The 26,261-nt window shown below is 41.0% G+C and overlaps 1 protein-coding gene across 1 annotated transcript in view; it reads left to right on the top strand.

Moving 5' to 3' along the window:
- The first annotated feature begins 22,613 nt into the window (after nucleotides 1-22,613).
- PSMD11 (proteasome 26S subunit, non-ATPase 11) overlaps nucleotides 22,614-26,261 on the top strand; it is a 33,015-nt gene continuing 29,367 nt past the window's right edge. Inside the window, exons 1-2 of the mRNA XM_003414536.4 lie at nucleotides 22,614-22,747; nucleotides 25,134-25,235. Coding sequence (XP_003414584.1) covers nucleotides 22,657-22,747; nucleotides 25,134-25,235 — 193 coding nt within the window. The 5' untranslated portion in view covers nucleotides 22,614-22,656. The remainder of the gene's footprint in view (nucleotides 22,748-25,133; nucleotides 25,236-26,261) is intronic.

Here is a 26,261-nt window from a genome sequence, read left to right as displayed (position 1 = left end):
GCCTTTGGATGACAGGTTTACTCTGTAACAGTTCCTGAAAGGAGGTATGTGTTAAAATTGCCTGGTAATCTTCTCTGGTTGCTTTTGTGGAATTCAGGTGCAGATTATATCCGTGACTAACCATTATCCCACATGTGGGGACATTGTGAGGTAATCGATAATTCTTGGGAAATCTCTTGTCGTTTCAAGTAGTTCGACCTCCTCTTTTGTGCAGGATTTGAGGATGAAAGTGGCATTCTATACTGAAAAGAACTTAAGTTTTGTCAGAGTTTTGGGTTGAGATTCTGATTCTGTCTCTGACTAGAGGTGTAACTTAACCTCTCTGAATCTCAGTGTCATTTATAAAAAGGAACTAATATAAAATCTTAGCACTAAAACAGTGCCATCAAGTCAATTTCGACTCATAGCAAACCCATATGACAGAGTAGAACTGCCCCATTGGGTTTCCAAGGCTGTAAATCTTTACAGAAGCAGACTGCCACATCTTTCTCCCGTGGTGCAGCTGGTGGGTTTGAACTGCTCACCTTTTTGTTAGCAGCCCAGTGTTTTAACCACTGCACCACCAGGGCTCCTTGCCAGCATATAGCAAGTACAATTATTCTCTTAATAGTACAAGCATCTAGTACTATATTTGGCACATAAACCCAAGCCGATTCTGACTCATAGTGACCCTTTAGGACAGAGTAGAACTGCCTCATAGAGTTTCCAAGGAACACCTGGCGGATTTGAACTGCCGACCCTTTGGTTCTCAGCTGTAGCACTTAACCACTACGTCACCAGGGTTTCCCGTATTTGGCACATAGAGGCACTCAGTAAAGGTGAGTTTCTAATAATTAATTTTCAATCCGTTAATACAGAGAAACTTCAGCAAAAACACTACTGAAAATGCTGGCTGTTACCAGTTGATCACCAAAGGCAATGTAAACATTGTTGCATTCTGTTTCTTAGTTTTGTGCCTCTGTTAAATTTTTTTTAACCCAGCTGCTGCTATACTAAGGTTTAATAAATGCATCCCAGTTTCTATTGCTTTTAGCTTTTAAACTGGAAATCATTATTGAGCAGAAACAGAGACCAGGCCGTATTTTAAAGGATTTTCAAAGAAACCTTCTAAGATATAAACTAAAATTAGGCACTGTGATGCTGCTGCTTGCCACCGAGTCAGTTCTGACTCACGGCGACCCCGTGTGGGTCCGAGTGGAACTGCGCTCCACAGGATTTTCAGGGACTGAGTTTGGGGAGTAGATCACCAGACCCTTCTTCTGAGATGCCTCTGGGTGGGTTTGAACCTCCAGCCTTTCAGCTGGCAGCTGAGCACAGTAGCCATTTGTACTATGCAGGGACTCCTTAGGCAATATTACCAAAACCAACCAAATGCGTTGCCGTTGAGTCAATTCTGACTCATAGTGACACTATAGGAGAGAGTAGAACTGCCCATAGGGTTTCCAAGGAGTGGCTGGTGGATTCGAACTGATGACCTTTTGGTTAGCATCCAAACGTTTAACCACTGGGGCCCCTAGGCAATCTTAGGCAGGTGCAAATGAATCAGAATGCATGGGGTGAGTGGGATACAAAGTACTGTTGAAAAACCTTATGCTTAAGGGCTAACTGGCTATTTTTAAACAAGGACAACCCTAGGCCTCCTGAAAAAAAAAAAAAAAATTACAAAGTTTGGTTTTGGGTGGTGCTCAGGGAGCATTTGCAGATGGGATGGAAAGAATCCCGAAGATGAGCAGGGCTCCACAGTACTGAGGAGTTTTCAGGGGGGGAATCAGGGTATGAGGGATAGCTTCTGTGAATCTATACCAGGAATTTACTTGATGGCTGTATTTTCAGAACCTGTTAACATTTTATTCATTCTTAAAGGCCTCTTTCAGTTGCTACTTCCCCCCTGAAATCTTCCCGAATCTTTCTACTAAGCAAATAAGAATCCTTTCATTTTTATACTAACCAAAAACAACTGTGGATTTTGGACAGCATTTTATCTATGCTTCTCTGACGAGAAGTTACATTTTAGTTGTGTCCAAGTGTTACAGGAATGTGTCTGTTAAATCATGTTGTAATAGGGAGAATATGAGTTCTTAGGTTGGAAATATGTGGACTTGAATGCTAGCTCTGATCTTTTCTAGCAATGTGTCTTTTTGCCACATAATACCTATTTACATAGGGTTGATGGGAGGCGTAAGTGGAATAATAATATATAAATGCCTTTTATCACTTGCTCCTCTTTTGGCCACAGCCTAAAATCATAGAATTTCTGTTCTGTGCTCTGTGCTCTCTGTCTGATAAGGATTCTAAGGAGGTAATTTGAAAAGGGAAATTTTTAGATACCAAATGAAATCCAAAACCCAGGTGTACAAGGAGTCATATGTAAGATCTCGGTCTTTTAATCTGACTGTGTATATGAATAAAAAGGAACCATGTGGTATTAGAAAAGCTGTCAGTAGACAGGTTATAAATACATTTGCAGGATGCATTATCTATTGGACCTGTAACCACCATTTGTATCAGAAACAATTTCTACGGGGAAAATTCAGTCTGACGACACAAAATTCTTGTTCAAAATTTGGGCAGATAACCTGTATTTTTGAATGAGACAAGGGATAAGAGAAAAATTCTAAAAGTGTAGTTTGTCACCTATCTGATTTGATGTAAACTGCTTGTCTAGTAACCAATTCTACTAACATTCTACCAAGATTTTGTACGTAATATGTCAGAATCCTCTACGTAAGATGCAGCATGGGCCAGTAATGTGGACCTGGGCTAGAAGTCAGAGAAACTGGATACAAGGCTGATATTACCTGAGAACAGGCCTCCTCCATGATATTGATCTTGTTACTGCAGCAAAGATGATAGAACAGACTGATCAGAAGCATTTAACACAAATGAAACTTTGCAACTCTGTGTATGTGGGGAACGAGTTGTCATAGGGTGGCTAAAACAGACTGAAGCAGTAACCTTTAATTTATTAAAAACAGCAGACTAGCTATAATTCCTAAAAACAAACATGGGTTTGAGAGACTCCCTGAAATACCCAAGACACTGACAAGGTTTCGCGCATCTGGTAGTTCTGTGTTGACGTACCTTGAAAAAATGTTCATTGGGTACTTGAGAAGAAAAGGCAGGAAGGAGGTCCCTGGAATTTACTAGCTTGCATCGGGCCCTCAGGTAAAAAAAGATAGGCAAATTACTTAGCTGAGAAAATTCCTTAGTAAGAGACGGTGAAATCCTCTCGGGGTGAATCCGAGTAATGAAAAGGCCAAGAAAAACTTGCTCTGAAAAGAACAAATCGAGGAGAAACGATAACTTCGGAAAAGTTAATAAAGCTTCCAAATGCCAGTGTGTGGAGATGCCCGCCCAAGCATATAGGCATTGAATGGTGACATCTGAGTGAGTGGCTTTATCTACTGGAATTGCAAATGTTTACATTGTCCTCAGGTGAGTTAATTTATACCTGTTCACTCTCCTCGATCTTGGTATAATCTCCTGGTGCTGTACACTTAACTCCATTACTTCCTTATTGTGGATTTTTGGCAAATTCCATAGCTGCTTTAAGTTGGACTGAGTTTCCCCTTTTGTAGAATAAAGATCTATAATGGCTACTATTAAAGGCCCTTTGAAGGATCAAGCAAAATAATATGTGTGAAAGGTTCACTATCAGTTACTTAATAAGCTCCCCCATGCTAAGGATTGATAGGCAAAGCATAGTGTCACTCAACTACTAGCCTCTAGCTACAATAACACGAGCACTTCGAATTCTCTTTCTTGTGATCCTTTTAATAATTTGATTCTACTCAGTGGAAGAAGAAGAAATGGAGCAAGTTGGGGATATCACGAAGCCCTTCATAAATGGCTGTGAGGCTAATGCCTCAGCTCTTGCACAACAAGCCTTCCCCTAGTATGGAGTATAATTTCAGAGGCCCGAGGAAAAGCCTGAACACTTACCTGAAGGAGCCACATGGAAAAGCAACCAGTTCCTCTTTTAAAAAGAAAACATCTTTATTGAGATACAATTTACATACCATACTACTCACCCATTTCAAGTGTACAATTCAGTGGTTTTTAGTATATTCACAGATGTGTGCGTCCATCACCACAGTCAATTTTAGAATATTTTCATCATCCTAAGAAGAAACCCCATACCCATTTCCCTCCACATTCTGAACGCCAGCCTTAATTTGTCCCAATAGATTTACCTGTTCTAGACATTTCATAAAAATGAGATCATACTATTGCGGTCTTTTGTGACTGGCTTCTTTGACTTAGCGTAATGTTTTCAAGGTTCATTCATGTATCAGTGCTTCACTTTGCTGGCTGTATACTATTCCAGTGTGTGAATATAGCGCATTTGGTTTATCCATTATCCATTCCTCAGTTGATGGTCATTTGGATTATTTGCATTTGGTCTTCACAGAGAAGGGACTTTTAGATGAGTGACTTGACTGCACTTATAACTCAGATTTGAAGGCCCTGATATAGGTGTTTCCTGTGTGTCTATGATTTGATTTATGTCATAACCTAAACAGAAATATGAAGAACAATTTCTCTTTGAAAAGAGAAATACTCCTCAAGTCTTCTAGTATATTAAATGGCAGTGTTGCACTATTTATTGGTCCTTATGGCTACTAATTTCTAATCAGCTTTTGAACTTTTTCTTAAAATTTTGTGTAAAAGCTATACTGTTACAATGGGGAAGTAGAGATAGGCAAAATGAAAAATTACCTATAATCCCAACCTTCAAAGACAAGTAACCTTAACATTTTTAAGAGTTTACCCGTAATACTTTGTTGATTTGTAAAAAAAAAAAATGGTACATGCTCATTGTAAATATGGGAAATGCAGAAAAGTACAAGAAAGTAAATTGCCATCCAAAAATAAACATTTTAATATTCAGTTAACAACATTCCAGACCTCTCTCCCTCTATGTATTTATGCAGATAGAAGGACGGATGGATGGATAGTTGGGTAAATAGTCAAGTGGACAGATAGAAAAAGAAATGCATAATGGAATCATTATATATGCTTATTTTTAACAAAAATAATATTTTACTTGAATTATACAGAAGAGTTTCTGTTCCAAGATGGTAAATGGAGCACATTCTGCAACTTCCCATCTTTTCGCCAAACTCTAGAAATGATAGGAAAAATATTTTTAATGCATACATAGATGTACTCTAAAACAAGAAGAATTCTCAGAGATAGTGAGAATTCCTGACTAAAATCAGATGGAATTGAAGAGGCCAATGTTAGTCCAGTGTGCATGCAGGAGTCCAGCAGAACAGTACTGTCACAAAAAGTAGGAGCTCCATTCTCAGATTAGAGATGGTGGAAGCTGCGGGCAGGAAGAAGTCAAGCAGTGGGAGCTGGGGCAGTACACTGGTAGCATCCGGGCCTATTCTTTCCTTCCTCGCTTCTGTTGGTCAAGTAACTGCAACAGCTGACTCCAGATTGGAGCAGTGTCTCAAAGATAGGGCATTATCTCAAGTGTCTGACAATAGGAGGCACAAATGAGGAGCACTTAAGCCCAGAAGACTAGCTGCTGAGATATCCTTCATAGCACATTCTACCCATCGTCCAGTCTCATTGAAAACCACATAAAACATAAGCTGCAACAATTAAATCTACACCTCCTTCAAACTACACCTTTAACTCCATGGTCAGCTGCCCAAGCAGAGAAAGTTTCAATCTCAATGGAAAAAATTGGCTATGGTCAAGAATCCCCAGATATTTGAGTAACACCTTAAAATAGAGTAAAAATCAAAAATAACAGAAGAATTTCACTTGAAGAAACATAGCTAATAAAATTGGAATAAACCTTTGTTGTGTTGTTGTTAGGTGCCATCGAGTCGATTCTGAAAAATAGTGATCCTTTTTTTTTTTTATGTATACAACAGAATGAAACACCAAGCGGTCCCACACCGTCCTCACAATCATTATATTTGAGCCCATTGTTGCAGCCACTGTGTCAATCTATCTAGTTGAGGGTCTTCCTCTTTTTTTGCTGACCTTCTATTTTACCAAGCATGATGTACTTCTCCAGGGACCGGTCCCCCCGATAACATGTCCAAAGTATGTGAGATGAAGTCTTGCCATCCTCGCTTCTAATGGACATTCTGGCTGTACTTCTTCAAAGACAGGCTTTTTTTGTTCTTCTGGCAGTCCATGATATATTCAATATTCTTCATCAACACCATTTGTTTGATAATTTCTGCATTCTGTTCGATCTCCCTTATTTGAAATGGATCTCTTCCAGTCACTTGGCCAGGTAGCCGTCTTTCAAATTTTTTGGCATAAACAAGTGAGCACTTCCAGTACTGCATCCATTTGTTGAAACATCTCAATTGGTATTCTGTCAATTCCTGGAGCCTTGTTTTTCGCCAGTGCCTTCACTGCAGCTTGGACCTCTTCCTTCATACTCATCAGTCCTTGATCATATGCTACCTCCTGAAATGCTGATGTAACACAAAATACCACAAGTGGGTGGCTTTAACAAACAAATTTATTTTCTCACAGTTTAGGAAGGTAGAAGTCCAAGTTCAGAGCACCGGTTTGCAGGCTGACACTACATCCCATCCTAATCCTGCTTCATTACCATAACAGGAAACTCAGTCTCATATAAGACCATAATGACAGGCATGAGGGTAGGATTTACAGCACATCACAAAATGGAGGATAATTACATCAGATCACAAAAATGGAGGACAACCATGCACTACTGGGAATTATGGCCAAGCCAAGTTGACACATATTTTTGGGGAATGCAATTCAGCCCATGACATTCCACCCTTTGGTCCCCTCAAATTCACACTGTTGCCACACGTAAAATGCATTTACCCTATCACCCCAGAAGTCTTAACTCCAAGTCCAAAATCTAACCTTCTGCAAAATTACTCTTCATCTGTGAATTCTAGAATACAGGTTATTTGCTTCCAAAGAACAAAAGTAGAACAGGCACAAGGTAGACATTTCCATTACAAATGGAAAGAACGGATAACAGGCACCAAGCAACTCTAAAACTCAGCAGAACAAATTAGCTAGAGCATCTGGGCAATGACCCTACCCGCCAGACTCTCAGTTTTGTCCATGTTCTCTGAATTCTGGATGAAGACCTCTTGGCCCTGGGCTTCAGCTCCACCTTCTAGGCCCACTGAGACAACAACAGCTCTTTTCTTTTGCTTTTGGTGGCCCCATTCTCCTACTCCATATGAGTGTCGAACCCACCCTAGCAGGCCCCATTCTTCTGCTGCTTGGGCATAGCAGCCCTGCCCCCTCTGCTTTGGGCAGAGGCCCCATCATCCCGGGAACAGCAGCCCCACACTCTGGGAGCAAGGTGGCAAAGATCCAACTCTTTGAAACCCAGCGGGCTGTGGTTCTACTCTTTCATATTGAGGCAGCCCTGCTTCCCATACTCTTTCCAACAGTTCTGCTGATCTCCAAGTTGCTCCAGGGATGGTCCTTTTCTTGGAGGACAACAGATGTAATTCCTTTGCCCTGTTTCCTGCCTGTAGAATCCCAAGAGGCAGACAGTTTTCTTTCATTCTTTCTCATTCCCTTTCAGCCTAATCTGATAGGTTTTCTGCTGTGGTAGTTGGTTAGATCCATCCTTCACAGGCTCAGTCTCTTTAACAAAAGATTGTATAACCACGTCCTTGGTGAACATTCTAGGATATGTGTACTTAGTTTGTACAACAGAATTTTCCAAAGCTTTTAAGTTCTATTTTCATTTTGTACAGTTCATTTTAAAGTCCACACCTTTCCTCTCACATTGTACTATAAGTGACAAGGAGAAACCACATAGCCCTTTTAAGATCTTGCTTAGAAATCTCATTAGCCAGATATCCAAGTTCATCACTTACAAGTTCTACCTTCTACCAAATATTTGAACACAATTCAGACAAGTTCCTTGCCACTGCATAAAAAACACCCCTTTCATCAATTGTCCAATCGTATGTTCGTCATTTTCTTTTAAAGCCTCACCAGGAGGAGCACATTTAACATCCATAATTACACCAACAGTCTCGTCAAGGCAATCTAGGGTTTTGCTGTTAGAGACCTTAAAACTCTTCCAGTCTCTACCCATTACCCAATTACAAAACCGCTTCCACAGTTATCTGTTAGAGCAGCATCCCACTCCTGGTACCAAATTCTTAGTTATCTAGTGCTGCTATAACAGATATATCACAAGTGGATGACTTTAACAAACACATTTATTTTCTCACAGTTTAGGAGGCTAGAAGTCCAAATTCAGAGCATTAGCTTGCAGGGAAGGCTTTCTCTGTCAGCTCTGGAGGAAGTCTGTGTTGATCAGGACGGCCTCTTCTCAGCTATGTCTGGAGGCAGCCCTCTCTCTGGCTCTCAGCCCCTTGGCCCCTCTACCTCTCAGCCTGGCCTCTGCCCTGCTCGGGCAAATGTTACAAAGCTCTTTAGCTCTGCTGATAAGCACCCAGAGGCACCGCAGTCCACCAGGAAATTCTCAGCACTCTATTGATTCTTGGGTTGTCTGCTGTGCCATCTCACGCCAGTCTCCTGGTTCTGCTGCTGCTGTTTCTCTGCCACTGCTTCTCACTATCTTGCACCATCTCTGGTGTTACAGCTCTCTCTCTCTGTCTCCTGGTTCTTGGAGGTTCTCAGCACAGGGACCCCAGGTCCAAAGGACACACTCCTTTGTTGTATTGAGGTCCCTATCTCTGATTGCTTCTCATCTCTTGTAAGATAAGAAGTGTGACTCAAGTAAGGGTATGATTTGAATAAGGGTGGTGACTGGGATAAGGATGGTGACTTGAGTCCTACCTTCTAGTAAGGTGGTGATTCAAGGTACATCCCACCTTAATCCTACCTCATTAACATAATGGACAGCTCACTTCCAAATGGGATCATAACCACAAGCATAGAGTCTAGGATTTATAATACATCACAAAATGAGGATAATTTCATCAGTTCACAAAATGGAGGACAACCACACACTACTGGGAATCGTGGCCTAGTCAAGTTGACACATATTTTTAGGAGGCACAATTCAATCTATAACATATGTAACTGGTTCTTAGAGTTTGTTACTTTGTTCCATCGGTCTGTTATAACAAGTTCTTATCATTAGGGCTTTGCAATATGTCTTACTATCTTTTAGAGAAAGTCCCTCATTTACTCTTCTTTTTAATGTTTAAGCCATGGATGACCTTTCTCCTTCATGTAAACTTTGTTGTTGATGTTCTTAGGTGCAGTCGATTTGGTTCCAATTCATAGTGAGCCTATGTACAACAGAACAAAATACTACCCAGTTCTGTGCCATCCTCACAACTGTTGGCTATATTTGAGCCCCCTGTTGCAGCCACTGTGTCAATCCATCTTGTACTTCTTCGAAGACAGATATGTTCATTCTTTTGGCAGTCCATGGTGTATTTCAATATTCTTCACCAACACCATAATTAAAAGCATCGATTCTTCTTTGGTCTACCTTGTTCATTGTCCAGCGTTTGCATGCATATGAGGTGACTGAAAATGCCCTGGCTTAGGGCAGACATACCTTAGTCCTCAAAGTGACATCTTTGCTTTTTAACACTTTAAAGAGGTATTTTGCAGCAAATTTGCCCAGTGCAATATGTCGTTTGATTTCTCAACTGCTTCTTCCGTGGGTGTTGATTGTGGATCCAAGTAAAATGAAATCCTTGACAACTTCAGTTTTTTCTTTTTCATGATGTTGCTTATTGGTTTAGTTGTGAGAATTTTCTTTTTTTATGTTGAGTTGTAATCCATACAGTAGGTGCTTCAAGTCCTGTATAAATTTTACAGCACTTTTCTTGATTTATATTTAAAAAGGTAAAATATTGTGGATTTAAAAAACCAACCGTAATATTTTGGAGGATTTATAGATTAATTTGGAGAGAAGAGCTGAACAAGATGAATAGTAAGAAAAACCCATATGAAGTCATGTTTTACTAACAGTTGAGATTACCCCCCCAAAAACAAATTCTAAAATCAAATTACTGAGAATAAGAATTAGATTGTCATCCAAGTGTTCATCAGTTCTCATCAGCAGCATCAGACACAAGGTGACAGTGGGTCATGTGGAAGAAACAGAGCTTCATGGCATTTTTTTTTTTTTCTTTTCAGAAAACTTCATGAAACCAAAACCCGTTGCCATCAAGTCGATTCCCACTCATAGCAACACTGTAGGGTAGATTAGAACTGCCCCATGGGGTTTCCAAGGCTATAAACTTTACAGAAGCAGACCTCCAAATCTTCCTTCTGTGGAGCGACTAGTGGATTCAAACCTCTGACCTTTTGGTTAGCAGTCAATTGCTTAAACGCTATGCCACCAGGGCTTCTTGAAAACTTCATGAGATACGTTTAATTCAAGTGTGATAGCAGCAGCTGTACCGAGACCAGAACCCCAAACTGCCTTCTCTGCCCAGAAGTTTTATAAAGTGTCTATACGTTGGGGGGAGCCCTGGTGGTGCAGTGGTTATGAGCTATTGCTGCTAATCAAACGGTCAGCAGTTTGAATCCACCAGCTGCTCCTTGGAAACACTATGTGGCAGTTCTACTCTGTCCTATAAGATCACTATGAGTCAGACTTGATGGTAATGGGTATACATTGGAGGGAGAGTGAAAGGAAATGCACATAGAAGAATTGAGGCCATTTATAATTTAAATGAATAATAACAGATATATTTTATGGGCAAACATTTCTTATACCCAGTCCCTAAGTCATGTATTTTGATTCATGCAATTCTTTAAAACATGTTTTATGAGTGTTGGAGTTAATCCAAGCATTGGGATAAAGGGGTTTTACTTTACATGTTAATAAAACAAAGCTTTGACATAAAACAATTTGATATCTTAAGGAGATATTATCTCTGTCAGAAGCACAACAGGGAGGACTATAACTTAGAAAACAGCGTGTCGCATTTAACATGGAACCTTTTACTCTGCTTCATCAAGGCTCTTTAGCTTGGGTTGCAAATACTTTTTATCTTTCCATTTCTTATCAGCATAGAGAATGGTAAGTCACATTACTTCCCCTGTGTAAATAGGATATTTTTAGATCCACAAGATTGCTTCCTTCAACAAGTGTTTTTTTTTTTTCATGTCACATCTCTCTTCTCCAAGACAGAATTATACTTTCCAATTTCTCAAACAGTATCTTCAAAGTGCTGAAGGGGAAAAAAAATCTTATAACCTGGAATTCTGTTCCAGCCAAATCACCAATCAAATTTGAGGACAAAATGTAAATATTTAGAGACATACAAGAAGCTTAGAAAATTTGCCATCCGTAGACTCACTCTGAAGTAACTACTAGAGCACGTGCTCTTCAAGAGGAAAAATAACAATAAGAAGAAGCAATTAAGTACAAGAAGAAATAGCCAATAAATTAGGAGAACTTATTTTCTAAATAACCATTAGTTAAAAAGTTTTAAAGTAATTATGAACAAAAATTCCAAACATGTCCATATGGGAGGTAGATTATGTTGAGGTAGGAGAATAGTTAGCAAAAGCAGTGAAAACATGCTAAGGATCTTGGGATCTTGTCTTGTCCAAGAAGAAGATGATAGATATTGATTTACTCTAGATATTATTAGAAAAAGACAAGTTTAATTATGGGTGTAACAATTTAAAGGTAGCTACTAGAAGACTAAAAGTTGAATAGAAAGAAATTGAGTAAAGAAACTTGATCAATCCAGTGGGAGTCAGGAAAGTGACAGCGGGGAGAAGAAAAGGAGAAAACCCAAAATAAAATGGTAATATAAGCCAAATAATTTAGAAATTATCTCAAAAGTAGATGAGTTAAATACGCTAGTTTTAAAAGGCTTGGCTTGGATTAAAATCATACATGTATGTCAAAAGTGATGTTTATAAGGGACACATGTAAACAACATAGAAAACCTAAATATTAATAGAAAAAAAGATATGCCAGGCAAATAGTAACTAAAAAACAACTGGATTAGCAATTTAATACCAGAAAAAAAAATGGGATGTGACAAAAAAAATTGATTCATTTTGATAAATGGAAAAATCCACCTAAATTATTTAACAATCACATACATAGTCCCAACACTACTGTTGTTAGGTGTGACCCAATGGCACTATTTATGTGACTGTTAATAGCGATCTATAGGACAGAGTAGAACTGCCCCATGGAGTTTCCAAGGAGTGGCTGGTGGATTTGAACTGCCAACGTTTTGGTTAGCAGCTGAGCTCTTAATCACTGTGCCACCAGGGCTCCCCCAACACTGTTAGTATTAGGAAAACATAAAACAAGAAATTGCTATTTTATCTGTCAGATTGCTGAAAATGTCAAGAACTGCCTGGTGATAATATGGAGAAAATGGTATTTTCTCACTCCACTTGAAAGAGGGAGGCAGTGTAATAATATATTATTATTTGTTGAGGTTTATAACATTTACTTTCTGTCTCATTTAATCTCAGTTCTATATTTAATGGAATCATTGCTCACCACTAGCAGTGCTTTTCCATTATTGAGTTCCTTGTTTTGACCCATCACTAAAGTAGATTTCATCAAGTATTTTTTTTCCCAGAAAAGCTTTGTCCTGTATTTTCTGATTTTTTTCATGTTGAGAGTATCTATTTCATATATGTATTTTTTTTAAGACAGCAGAAAAGATGTTTTATTGTGCACATGTTACATTCAGCCATAACAGAACAGAGTTAATCCAGAATTTCATAGGTCCAAGGAAAAGAATCAAAAGGGACTGATTTAATATGAACAAGCTAGGTCTCTCATAGGTGTTTGCAGTGATCAGATGAAAATGGAAGTTCTAGATTCATTGAAAGAGAAATTCAAGGCTGTAGTATGCAGTCAACAACTTACATCAATATCCCTGGCTGGGAGTTGAAATTATTTAAAAAAATATATATAAGCAATATATATTTTAAACAGTTAAAATACTGTTTTCAGCCTAGAATTTGATACCCAACTAAGCTATCAGTCAGGTTTGAGGAGAAAGAATGACATTTTCAGACCTGAAAGAACCAAACTGATTCTGGAAGAAAGCATAGCTCAAGAAATGGAAGAAAATACCCACAAGTGCTTTGTTTTCTAGGACGATCTAGTAAGAACATGAATTCTACAGACAAAAATTTAAAGGCAGAATGCTAAGACATCTTGAGATGAAGAGGGAATTGCAGAGATAAGGAAACAAATTAAGGACCAAGACATCATCATTGCTGTTAGATGCCATCGAGTTGGTTCCGCCTCATAGCGACCCTGTGTACAACAGAACGAAACACTGCCCAGTCCTGTGCCATCCTCACAATCGTTGTCATGCTTGAGCCTATTGTTGCAGCCACTGTGTCAATCCATCTCATTGAGGGCCTTCCCCTTTTTCACTGACGCTCTACCAAGCATGGTGTCTTTCTCCAGGGACTGATTATATAAGGCAATTGAAGATACCATGGCTTGGGTCAGGCATGCCTTAATCCTCAAAGTGACATATTTGCTTTTTAACACTTTAAAGAGATCTTTTGCAGCAGATTTGCCCAATGCAATATGTCATTTGATTTCTTGGCTGCTGCTTCCATGGGCACTGATTATAGATCCAAGTAAAATGAAATTCTTGACAACCTCAATATTTTCTCCATTTATCATGATGTTACTTATTGGTCCAGCTGTGAGGATTTTTGTTTTCTTTATGTTGAGGTGATCTTCATTGGTAAGTGCTTCAAATCCTCTTCACTTGCAGCAAGCAAGGTTGTGCCATCTGCATACTGAAGGTTGTTAATGAGTCTTCTTCCAATCCTGATGCTGCGTTCTTCATGTAGTTCAGCTTCTCAGATTATTTGCTTAGCATACAGATTGAATAAGTATGATGAAAGAATACAACCTTACGCATATGTTTCTTATTTTTAAACCATACAATATCGCCTTGTTCTGTCTGAATGACTGCCTCTTGGTCTATGTAGAGGTTCCACATGAGCCTATTAAGTTTTCTGGAATTCCCATTCTAATAAATAATAAGACACCTTAATTAAGAAGCCAAATGAACATATTATAGAAGAAAAGCTAAAGACAATCATGGTGAAAGCAGAGAAAAGAGACAAAGGAATTAGAAAGAAGATAAGGCATCTACCATAAAGATGATCGATATTCCTAAAGTAAATTAAGGCTATGTAGGGTTTTTGGGGGGTGGTGTGAGAACGGAAGTATAGTGGAGGGAAACGAGAGAGAGAAGGGAGACAAGAATGAGGATGAGGAAGTCTAAAGATGGGGGATAGAACTGACAATTGACTGCCACTCTATTGCTATAAAAATCACCAATTAATGATTAGTTTAACCCCCCAAGAAGGCTCTCTGAGGAAGGGGAGTTGTTGTTGTTAGTTGCCATTGGGTCAATTCCAACTCATGGCAACCCCATGTTTGCCAAGTAGAACTGCTTCATAGGGTTTTCAAGGCTGTGACCTTTCGGGAGTAGATTGTCAGGTCTGTCTTCAGAGGTACCTCTGGGTGGGTTGAAATCATTAACCTTTCAGCTAGTAGTAGAGCACAAACCATTTGCAACACCCAGGGACTCCTGAGGAAGGGGAGTAGTGGGTTCTAATCAGCAAATTTAATCAGTAACCTAATGATAATTTTAATATTATTGTTAGTTGCCATCAATTGATTTCAACTCATGGTGACCCCATGTGTTACAGAGTAGAACTATTCCACAGGATTTTTCTTTTTTTTTTGGCTGTACTCTTAATGGAAGGAAATGACTAGACCTTTTCTTCCATGGTACTTTTGGTGGGTTCGAACTGCCAACCTTTAGGTTCGCAGTCCAGAGCAAACGATTTGTGCCACGTAGGGACCTTCATAATTATAATAGCTACCATTTATTGCACAATTATATTTGTCAGTCATAGTGCTGAAGTGTTCTAGTGTTTTTTAAGTTTTAATTTTCAAATCCGTGAGGTGGATTTTTAAAATAACTTTATTGACTACCATACTTGGTCTCAGGTAGATTAATTTGACTGTTAGCTGATGACAGAGTGAAGATTTGAGTTTTGTAATTGTCTGACTTCAAATTCCATGCTCTTCCTTTTATAGCATGTATTGCCTTTGTCAGAAGTAGCTTGAAAGGCATTTTTAAGGCATTAAAACCTAGGACAGGAACCTGAAGGACTTGTTGGTCTTCTGGTTAGAAATGTAATTTTGGAATAAAAGAAAGGATAATGGGAGGTAGGTGGTTGACTACATAGTGATATAGACCAGGATTTGGTTTCTGGATCCAGTAATCATTTGCTTATACATATTACTGACTTTTGCCACGTCCACATGGTTTATGTATTGTTATTCAAGTTGACTCACTTTGCTTTTCATTGTAACTACGTTCGATGGGAAAGTAATAGTATCACTTGCTGTAACTAGAACGTATCCATAAAAATAAATACAAAGAAACCTAGACATGTCTAGTCCATCTAGACATTGTTGCCTCCTCTTATTTTGTTATAAAGAAAGGTAAGAGAATACTAGAGAGCTGTCAAAAAGAGAAATTGATAGCATATATCTAGCTTTAATTTTGGGGTTTTCTTACCCACGAAACCAAATATTCACTTTAAAGAAATCCCTGACCAAAATTAATCCACCAAGGGGTTTTCTTTCACCCAGAGTTACAAATCCTTTCTGTCTTGTTTGATGCCAGGCTTCCTAAATTTAAATTTCAAAAGATATGGCTGGGTAGAGGGCGAGAGACCATCTTGTGATCTGATATCAGTTGACCTCAGTGAAAGGAACAGGGCAGGGTTCAATCAGTCATGTTAAGATCAGCCGATGGTTGGTCTTCTATATTTCTCCCCCCTCTTCTCTTTATAAGCCTAATTATACCTAGCTTCTTTGATCCATTTGCTTTTTCCAGAATCAAAATAACCTGCCTATAGGCATGTGGAGCCCTGGTGGCCCAGTGGGTCAGAATTACAGCTACTAACCAAAAGCTCAGAAGTTCCAATCCACCAGCCACTCATTGGAAACTGTATGGGGCAGCTCTACTCTGTCCTATAGGGTTGGTATGAGTCAGAATTGACTCGATAGCAATGGGGTTGGTTTTTTTTTTAAATATGCATATACATAACTGCTCAGAATAAACCTATGTTTAAATTTTGTTGAGTGGTGCTTATTTTTAGGAGAGCCATTAGAGACATATTTGTGCCAAACTGAACCTTTCTTCATGGCATGATAAGAAGTTGGAAGGTATTTGGAAAAGGAGCATGTCACAGTGTGCAGGAATGGGGACTGTGGTATGGTTGAGCCTCATAGGAGTGGAACTAGAAACTGGAAAGTTATTAGGAACTGAGGTAGCCTTCTTTAGGGCTGTTTGAATTCTTTCCCATGATACTCCTGCTTCTTTCTACTCATATACTGAGTTTGCTCTCTACGAACTTGGCACTGTTGGTTCCAAGTGGCAGATTTTGATTTCTGTTCCCTTGCTAACTGGCTCAGTCTCTGAATTTCCCAATTCCTGAGAGAGGAATTGAATTATACTGGCTAGTCTTTCCAATTTAGACTTTGTAAGTCCCTTGCCCAGTCTATCAGCAGTGCCTAAGGTGAACAATCACGTAGTACAGAACATGGACATTTAGGGCAGCAGCAGATTGTGACAGGACAGATTCTACCATTCATCTTATCACCCAGTAAATATTGAGTGTTTGCCATGTGCAAGCCACTATTCTAGGGGTTGGGACTATGACTGTGACCACGATTGACAAGGTCCCTGCATTCTTGTGGAGGGAAAGGAGCTTTAAACAAGTGAAAAAAAAAGTCACAGATTGTGCTAAGTGTTGGGCAGGAAATACATAGGGCTATGTGATGGATGGTTCTTGGGCTGAAAGCGGGAGGTTGCTCTCAATAAGACGGTATGGAAGACCTCTTTGTGTAAGTGATTTTTGAGCGGAAACCTGAGGGAGGATTGCAAAGACTTTGAGATGGGAAAGAACTTGGCGTGTTTGGTGGGTGGGGGAGGGGGAGTAGCCAAGTGAGCCGAGTGAATAAGGGGCACAGCAATAAGAATTGCTATTGGAGAAGTAGGCTGGGGCCAGATTGTGGAACACTTTGGGCAAGCTAACCAGACACTCACGAGATGCAGAACATTAGATACATGCAGAGAAGGTATAAAGAGGCTCAAAGTGGGGAAGAACAGCAAGACAACTGCAAGAGGGTGCGTGGACTTCTGGTGACACTGAAAATGTCACATTCCTGAGAATGACTTAGGTGGTGTAAATGGTTAACACATTTGGCTGCTTACCAAAAATTTGGAGGTTTGAGCCCACCCAGAGACCCTTGTAAGGAAGTCTTGGCAATGTACTTCTGAAAAATCAGCCATTGAAAATCCTACGGAGTACAGTTTTGCTCCCACACACATGGTGTCTCCATGAGTCAGAATCTACTGGATGGCAACTGGTTTTAGTAGGTTCAGGGACTTTGTTTACCCATCAATGTGGTCAATGGTAGGTGATAACTAGTAGTGATCGCCATTGATGTAGGTGATTTCTCAATGAGCGATATGTAATGAAAATGATATAGGGAGAGAAAATAACATTTACTCAACATGCCCCCATATTATCTCCTACAACGTTTTGTGCTAGATTTTATTATCCCTGTTTTTGAGATTAAAAAAAACTGGCCAGAGAAATTAAGAAGCATGTTAAAGTCACCAGCTACTAAGTAGCTGGCCTGGAATTTGAAGGCAAATTTCAAAGCCCGTAGTCCTTTTACTGCATTTTCTGTTTAATGATACAGTTTGGAAGATTAAGAAAAAGGTAAAAATCACATTTAGGGATCTGTATTAATTTCCTAGGGCTGCTGTAACAAATTACCACAAACTTGAATAGACTGAAACAACAGAAACTTATTCTTTCACAGTCCTGGAGGCTAGAAGTCCATAATCGAGGTGTTGGCCAGGCCTTGGTCTGTCTGTAGCCTCTAGGGGGTGACCATTTCCGGCCTCTTCCAGGGCTCCTTAGCCTGTGGCAGGATAACTTCAGTTTCTGTCTCTGCCTTCACATGGCTGTCTTCCCTCTGTGTCATCTCTGCTTCTTACTAGGACACCAGGGGTATTGGATTAGGACACGCCCTGCTTCAGTACGACCATCGTGAGTGGGTTCTGACATTAAGTCAAATACCTCATTTTTTTTTTAGTTTTCATTATTACTGCCTTTTATTGTCAGTATCTTTATAAATCCAAACTTTGTCTTTGGGGGTCAGAAACATTACATATAAACTTACAGATGTATTTTCATACATACATGAAACCAAACCAAACCTGTTGCCATCGAGTCGATTCTGACTCATAGCGACCCTATAGGACAGAGTAGAACTGCCCCATAGAGTTTCCAAGGAGCTCCTGGCAGATTCGAACTGCTGACCCTTTGGTTAGCAGCCCTAGCACTTAACCACTACGCCACCAGGGTTTCCCATACATACATGCGCACATGAAAAATACACAAATCATAAAAATTTACTTCGACAATGAAGAAGAGTTGAACCTCATTGACGTTTTGTCAGCTGTGGTAGTAACTCCACTCGTGGAAGATTCTGGATCATCTGGGTTATCCTTGGATGGCGTTTTTAGTCAGAAAACTAGAGTTATCCGTATGGTCTTTTTTTGCTTCACGTATTTTGGGGTAACATCTCACAGTTCTCTGAATCTGCTTATCAACAACAATCAGTATTTGGGTCCATGTTTTCCAGCAACTGAAGCCCCGATTTAGTTTAGAAAAAACTCCAACTAATCCTTTCACCATAGAATTTTTTTGACAACTGCTCTCCTTCCTCTTGCTCATTCTTTCTTTCTTCTTCAGCATTTATTTCCTCTTCAAAATCCGGTGAGTCCTGATCTGTCAGTTCCCCTTCCTGGTGATCTATGAGCTGTTCCCCAACAGTGAAATCAAGTTCTAAATTCAGTGTCCTTGCCATGTGGACGATTTCTCCACCAATCTCTTCCATCATATTATCCTGATCAAATACTTGAATCGTGTTCACAGAACTCAGCAATTTTTCCCATATTCCCTGCATGTCTTTTCCTGTAACTTCCTCCCAGGAAGATCCAATGTTCCAGATACACTAACGGTTGTAAGTGTTGTTCATTGTAACGAGAATATGTCATAAGTTGGGGACTACTTGTAATTACATTTGCAATGACCCTAGTTCCAAATAAGTTCACACTCTGACGTTCCAGGAACGACATTAATTTTGGAGGGACACTGTTCAATCCAGTATAGGATTACTATCTTGGACTTGGTGTGAAAAAAGGGAATTATTAAGGGTGAGTAGAGTAGTAAACCAGATCTGTATGTCCCTTGCATCTCCCAGGAGCTCCCTATATAGCTCCATATAGTAGGAGCTCATATACACGGCATAATTATACAATCAGAATCATACCAAATGGAGAAATAGAGTGGAACTAGTGACGCTGGTGGTGTAGTGGTTAAGTGCTACAGCTGCTAACCAAAAGGTCAGCAGTTCGAATCTGCCAGGTGTTCCTTGGAGACTCTATGGGGCAGTTCTACTCTGCCCTATGGGGTCGCTATGAGTCAGAATCAACTTGACAGCAGGTTTTTTTTTTTTTTTTTTTTGGTTTAGTGACCCTGAGGAATTTTCAGGAGAAAAGCTAGTAGGTAATAACTAGCTGTGTGGCAATGGCTGGAGAAAATATAGGAATCAGACGTTTCGGTACCTGGAAATTGGGGCAGATGATGACACTGTAATAGATATGTTGAAGGACTTGATGGGGGTACGAACAGGAAAGCTTCGTTTCTCTCCAAAAACTGCTTATATCCATGCTATGCTGGATCTTCCTTCCCTTTCCCTGGATGGCATCTCGAGAAAACCTCCTAATTTTCAGGTCGTTTGGAATGGTTAAAAGTCCAGTCTAGCCCAAATCAAAACTTCAATTTCCTATCTAACTCAAAGTGTCTCCCCTCTAACTTTTAGGCAGTTGAACACTTATGTTTAGTCTGCACTTTTACTCTTTTCTTTCTCCTTTCTCTCTACTGCTTTTGGGTTTCCTTCAGGGCAGGGGTTGTGGGAGAAGGCAGAAAAGTAGGAGAAATTATAAGAAAAGAGGTCTCCTACATGACTGATTCTGTCAGAGGCAAGAACCCAAATAAATGTTGGTTCTCTCTTGTTGGGAGCATTTATGAGTTCTTTGGAGGTTCCATCTGTGGAAACTTTCAGTGACTGTCTCCTGAAGTCCACCCCTCTAGTCATTATTACTGGGATCTTCTCATATTGGCAGGTGGCCCTGTTGAGTAGGGGTCCATCAAGACAGCCTTGGCTAATCTGCCTTTGCAGCATCCACTTGGCCCGCAAGAATCTTGCTATGACAAACACAGGTAGTGGAGGCTGTCCCAGTGCTGCTTTTTCTCCTTGTCCTGCTATTGTGGTATTGTGGGGGTGGGTCATCCATCTTACCTCATTCAAATTATGCAGGCCAGAAGTAGATACCCATGTCCATGTGCATAAATGTCCTCAGGTTCCTGGAGACCCATGTCTGGTTCACCTTTAAAACTCTCACCATATTCTCCCTGGTGGTTGCATAGAAATGGGCTTACGGGTTTCTGCAGTCAGGAAGTCTCAGCTTGGGTGAAAGATCTGGCAGGCACCCCCAGTCTTTTGTAGTACCTCCTTTTTGTGCTGAAGTTAGAACTCTAACCTCTCTACTAATGAATTCTCCTAATGAATTCCTTTTCAATTTTTTTATGTCTTCCTGATGGAGGCTGGAACCAAATGATGGTTACAGGACTGGTCTAGCCAATTTTTAGCAACCTTTTTTTGGGGGATGTAACTGGTGGTTCTCCTTTAGAAGGTGGAGGTATTTATGGCCTGTTGTTCTCAGCTTTATTTTTTTGTTCTCAGCTTTAGGGTCTTATAGCTCATTAACATTCTGGTACAGTATCATTAATTGCACACCAAACTGAAAAGGGAGGACTTTTTTTTTGTTTGTTTTTTAGCAAAGCTATTTTCAGTTTTAAACAGACTCATGAAACCTCAAAGTTGGGAGAGATTTTGGAGCCATTTAATCCAATCCCCCACTGATGTCGTGAATTCTGTTAACTTGATGAGAGGTTACCCAGTTTCCATTTGAACATGCCCAGGAACTAGGAATACATTCTCTCCTCTTCAGATCTCAGCTCTGTCAATTACTGTATGTTGTTGTCATTAGGTGCCATCGAGTCAGTTCAGACTCATAACAACCCTTTGTACAACAGAACAAAACACTGCCCAGTCCTACTGTATGAGTTTCAGCAAATCGCTTAAACGTGCCTCTCTTTCCTCACCTAAAACCCAAAAAACAAAACCCACTGCATCAAGTCGATTCTGATTCATAGCTACCCTGTAGGACAGAGTAGAACTGCCCCATAGAGTTTCCAAGGAGAGCCTGGCGGATTCAAACTGCTGACCTCTTGGTTAGCAGCTGTAGCACTTAACCACTACACCACGGGGGTTTCCCCTCACCTAAAAGGGGGGTAAATAATATCTTCATTACTGAACATTGTTAGGAGGATAAAAGGAGAAAGATATATAAGTTGCCTAAAAAAAAAAACTAAAGTTGCCTAACCTAGTCACAAAACCCAAATGCAAACCCCAAGCCCACTGCCGTGTAGTCATTTCCAATTCAAAGCCACCCTATATGTGACAGAGTATAACTGCCCCGAAGGGTTTCCAAAGCTGTAAATCTTCATGGAAGCAGACTGCCACACCATTCTACCGCGAAACCACTCACAGAGGGGTGCAATGTGAGGCTCCCTTTACAGTTCTTTTACGGGACAGCATATTCCATTTTTGGACTGTTGTCACCGCTGAAGGGTCTTCCTCACATCGTACTGCCTCTGTATATTTTTTAATTACCTCCCTTAGTTCTCAACCCTCATTGGTCACATAGAATGTCTTTTCTTCTTCCACTTGACAACCATTCAGCTATCTGATTTTTGTTGAAGGAACTGGAAATATTGGGAAGAAAAATCTGTTCTTCTTTGGGTTGGGGAGCTGGAGTATTTGTTAGACTTCCGGGCGACCCTCAAGAGGTATTTACCGAATGAATGGGTGAAAGATGATATCTCATTTTCTAACATCCAGTGCTGTTTCAAGATTGAATGGGCTGCTTGGGAAAGAGAGCTTTCTCTGACACTAGTGGATTTAAATCACAGGCTGGCTAGGATTCTGTAGGGTTCAAACTTGGAAAAAGGATGTGTGTGTTAACAAACGTTGTTAGACACCTGAATGCCTTTGAATGGTGTTATTTGCCACATAACGACCACTTTATAAACTCGTTTATTGCACCGAATGAGTGGTTAAACGTGGAAGCTAAAATAAAGCTTTCACTGAATACCTAAACAAGTGCTCAAAAACTCCTTTCAAGGGCAAGTGAGGGGAGTTTGGAGTAAGCGGAGAGTAGCACTGGGCTTTAGACTTCTTTAGGCACCGCTTCTTTTCCGCGCGTGCCGGCCGCTAGGCGGTGCTGAGGAGCTTACTACCCACCAGCGAGGCACCCCCCCAGCTCTCACCCTCACCCCTCAATTCTCCTCCTCTGGCGGAGAGACTACAACTCCCGTGGTGCTCTGGGAAAGGAGGAGGGGGAGCGTTACGGGGGAGGGACACGGAGGCGGGCTTTCCGGGTGTGTGTTTCCGGCGTCGGTGGCCGCGGCCGGGGACGGTGTGAGAGCGGTAAGATGGCGGCGGCGGCGGTGGTGGAGTTCCAGAGAGCCCAGTCTCTACTCAACACCGACCGGGAGGCCTCCATCGACATCCTCCACTCCATCGGTAAAGGCCACCGCGCCCCCTCCCCGGCCCAGCTGGCTCAGCTCGGCCTGTGTTGGTCGGCAGCGGCGGAGCGGGGCCGTGCTAACCGGCTCTGGTGCTGCTGACTCACTGTGTGTGTGAGGGGGGCCGGGCCGGGGGCACAGGCCGCTCGGGGCTCCCTGGAGTCCCCTGGGTCCCAGTCCGGTAAGAAGCCCTGAGGCTACCCCCGCGTGCCCTCATCGGCTGCTGACTCACGGTGGGCTCAGCGTGGGGTGGGAGAGTGGGCCGAGCCGGGGCCCCCACCACCCCGGCGTTGTCCCCGCTGTAGCCCACACGGCTGGCCCGGGACCGCGAGCAGTTCCGACCGGCGGGCTTGTTGCGAACTGTTCTGAGAGACCGGAGTTGAAGGGCCTTGTCGAAACCCGCTTAGGACAGGCATTTCCCGCCGTTGCTATCAGCGCTGTCTGCCCGGGGTGGGAGCGCGAGCGCTCGCTTTCTCTTGGAGTTTCCTTTCTACGGGACGCTGGGAGCTGCTACTTCTCCCCAGCCCCACGACGGAAGGCTCCAGCAAAGGGGAGCCCCTTTCTGAACGTGGGAAGTACCGAGGGGACATGTGCCTGGAATCGGCATTTGGTTTGAGGAGGTGGCCGAGACATTCTTCTTTCCCTGTGTAGGGTGTGAGAGCGAGGTGCTTGGGGTGGGACCGCCCGGCTGGAGGAGGTGACTAATCGTCCCGGTCTCCACTGTAGAGGTTGGAAGTGAGTTCAGAGAGTTAGTTGTCAGCCGCGGAGTTCAGGGAACTCTTTGGAACTGGCCGGCCGCGCACTGCCGGAGAAAATTACATTTTTCTTAACACGGTAGTGTGATTGTCTTGCACCTGTACACAGTAGGAAAACTGAAGTGGGAACCCCAGCTAGTCGTTTCTGACAGCTTTCTACTAGGATGCAGATGTGAACAAAAGTAAAGTTTGATGACAGAGAAGGCTTTTAATGGCCGATCGTAGAGTTTAGTTAGGGCATGGGCTAGCTCTTCACTGCACGTGTAGTAATGTGATCTTTTTAATAATGTAGTTTGAGAAGATTGGAATTGGATCAACAAGTAGTATGAGAATGTATGTGTATGTAGGGCTGCCAGGATGTTGGCATTTATGTTGACTTTTATTTGTCTGTGGGATCTTGGTACTCCTGACTTGGCACAGCAATCAGTGACAAGATCTTGATGTCTTTATCTTTGGAAGTACTGGAGAAGGACAGGAGGTGGGGGGTCAAGATGCATCTGCGAATGGATGATATTGGTAAAGAGTGTTTTGTTTTGAAGTTCTTATCTTGATTTCCATTACAATTACAGAACCAGAATCATCTCACTCAGTTACGTGGTTTTGTTCTGGGAGTACACACTGAAATTTGGAACTAATGTGGAAAGCATGACTTTTAACTTCCTTGTGCCTCAATGCCTAATATTTTGTCTTTTATAACATAGGAACTGTGGTAAACATTATAATTAGAGTATTTTTTGTTTGCCACTATACTAGGAGAGTTCCCTGAAAGCTTACTTGTTACAGCCAACTTGAGTCATGATGGTTGACAGCCTTACTTTTTCCGGACTCCATCATGGAATATTAAAATCTCAGTTTTTGTCAAGTCATGATGCTTTCTAAGAGAAGTGATAACTAGTAAAAACTAGTAGTGGTGATAATTACAATTATCACTACAAACTTGGAAAGGCCATTTGATGTTGGAGTGGTAGAATAGTTATTAACAGTTGGAAGTGGGATAGATATCACAAAGTTATTTTAAGAGGATCCGAATCCGTTATAAAGCAGTGGTTCCTCCTAACTATAACTGTTCAGGATCACACTGGAGCTTTAATGGGATTGTTTTTCCTGAATGGCCTTGAAGAACTGCTTATCCCTAACACCCATCAGCTGAGACTTTCTGCAGACCTAAAGTTTACTTAAAGGCTTTTAACTTTGCAGTTATCAGTAACTTGGTCATTTGAGTTTAGTTTGTGCAGGTAAATGTACAGGCGTGCTTAGTATTGTCACAGAACATGGTGCCTGGCATGGGGCTCAGAGCTGTAAGTGTGAAAGACTTGCTTTAATTTTGCTTTAACCAAGTGACTGTATGAGGCATTTCAGTGTTTATGGGTGAGGGAATCCTAACTGGTAAAATGAAAAGGCATCGGTGAATCAGAGGAGGAATCTGTTTTAATGATGTACATGGGACATACCCTACCTATACATGATCATTTTATGCTTTCTCACTTAAAGGTTGTTTTTTCTAAGCACTCTGGAATTTGTCTGTTGGTGACTATATTTGAGCTTGTAATGGATCTTGTGAGGGTGAAATTTTCCTCAGTCTTCATTTTTTGTCAGAATTTTAAGAGGGTTTGCATTTTCCCCTCCCAGTGAAACGTGACATTCAGGAGAACGATGAGGAGGCAGTGCAGGTCAAAGAACAGAGCATCCTGGAACTGGGGTCTCTCCTGGCGAAGACTGGGCAAGCTGCAGGTAAGTGCCACGAAAGGATTGCTTTCTCTTTTACCTGAAACGCTGGGTGAAGTTTCAGTTTTTCACTGGAGTGAAGGAACGTGGGGATTTATCTGCACACTTAGTTCATTGGTGATAAATTCACCAGTTATTTTCTTGGCAACTTGTTGAACTTAAGTCTCTTAGCAGGCAGTTAAGTGGCCTTTAGTCTCAGTTCTTTCATCAAAGTGTTTTGTTCTGCAGGTGAGGAAACATCCTTTTTCTGTCGGGATATAGTGGTTTGTGCTTTGTTTCTGGTTTTCATCTTTTTGAAATCACATTGTTTTCCCTAATATACAGGCAGCAGTGTCCAGTGATTTCACTGAGAAGCTCTGATGCATGTAAGGTAGATAGTGACTTTAGGCCCCTGACGTGAAAATGACTAGGGATTTAGCATCTGTGCAAAGGACGGTGTGACTCATTGTCTTTTTTTTCCTAGTGCAGAATGTCTAAGGCATTAAATGGACAGAGCCTTCCCAAGACTTCACTGGTAACTAGGACTCTGCATATCATTGCCCACACATTCTAGTTGTACTTGAACCATTGATTGGCCAGGTTTGAGATGACAGTTCTGATGATGGGTACATCCTTGGAATAAAGAGAGGGTCTTGTTGACCAGGAAGACCTTTGGCCAGTAAAGTGGTAATAGTTTTTGAGAGAAGTCAGCTTAAACTTAAAACAGGTGATTGTTTCAACTTTAAAGAGAATTTAGAGTTTATCAGATTAGAATGGATTAAGCTTTGGTGAATGACCTCATGAGTGACCTTCCACAAAATTATGTTGTTATCCAAGAGAACGATGGATGTAAGTTAGCAAAATTTTCTTGAACTTGAGAACTAAGAGCTTTCCCAAATAAGCATAACTAAATAGTTTTTAGGCTCACTCAATAGAATGTTGGGTAAAGATGTATGAAATCAGGAAGATGTTTTTGCATGGATCTTGTATCTTATTTAAAATACATGTATCATTTAAAAATATCTATAGTAAGAAAAATCATACCTAATGTTT

Source organism: Loxodonta africana, chromosome 18 (assembly GCF_030014295.1).
Source record: "Loxodonta africana isolate mLoxAfr1 chromosome 18, mLoxAfr1.hap2, whole genome shotgun sequence".
Classification (NCBI taxonomy): domain Eukaryota; kingdom Metazoa; phylum Chordata; class Mammalia; order Proboscidea; family Elephantidae; genus Loxodonta; species Loxodonta africana.
This window is presented reverse-complemented; position numbering and strand designations above follow the sequence as displayed.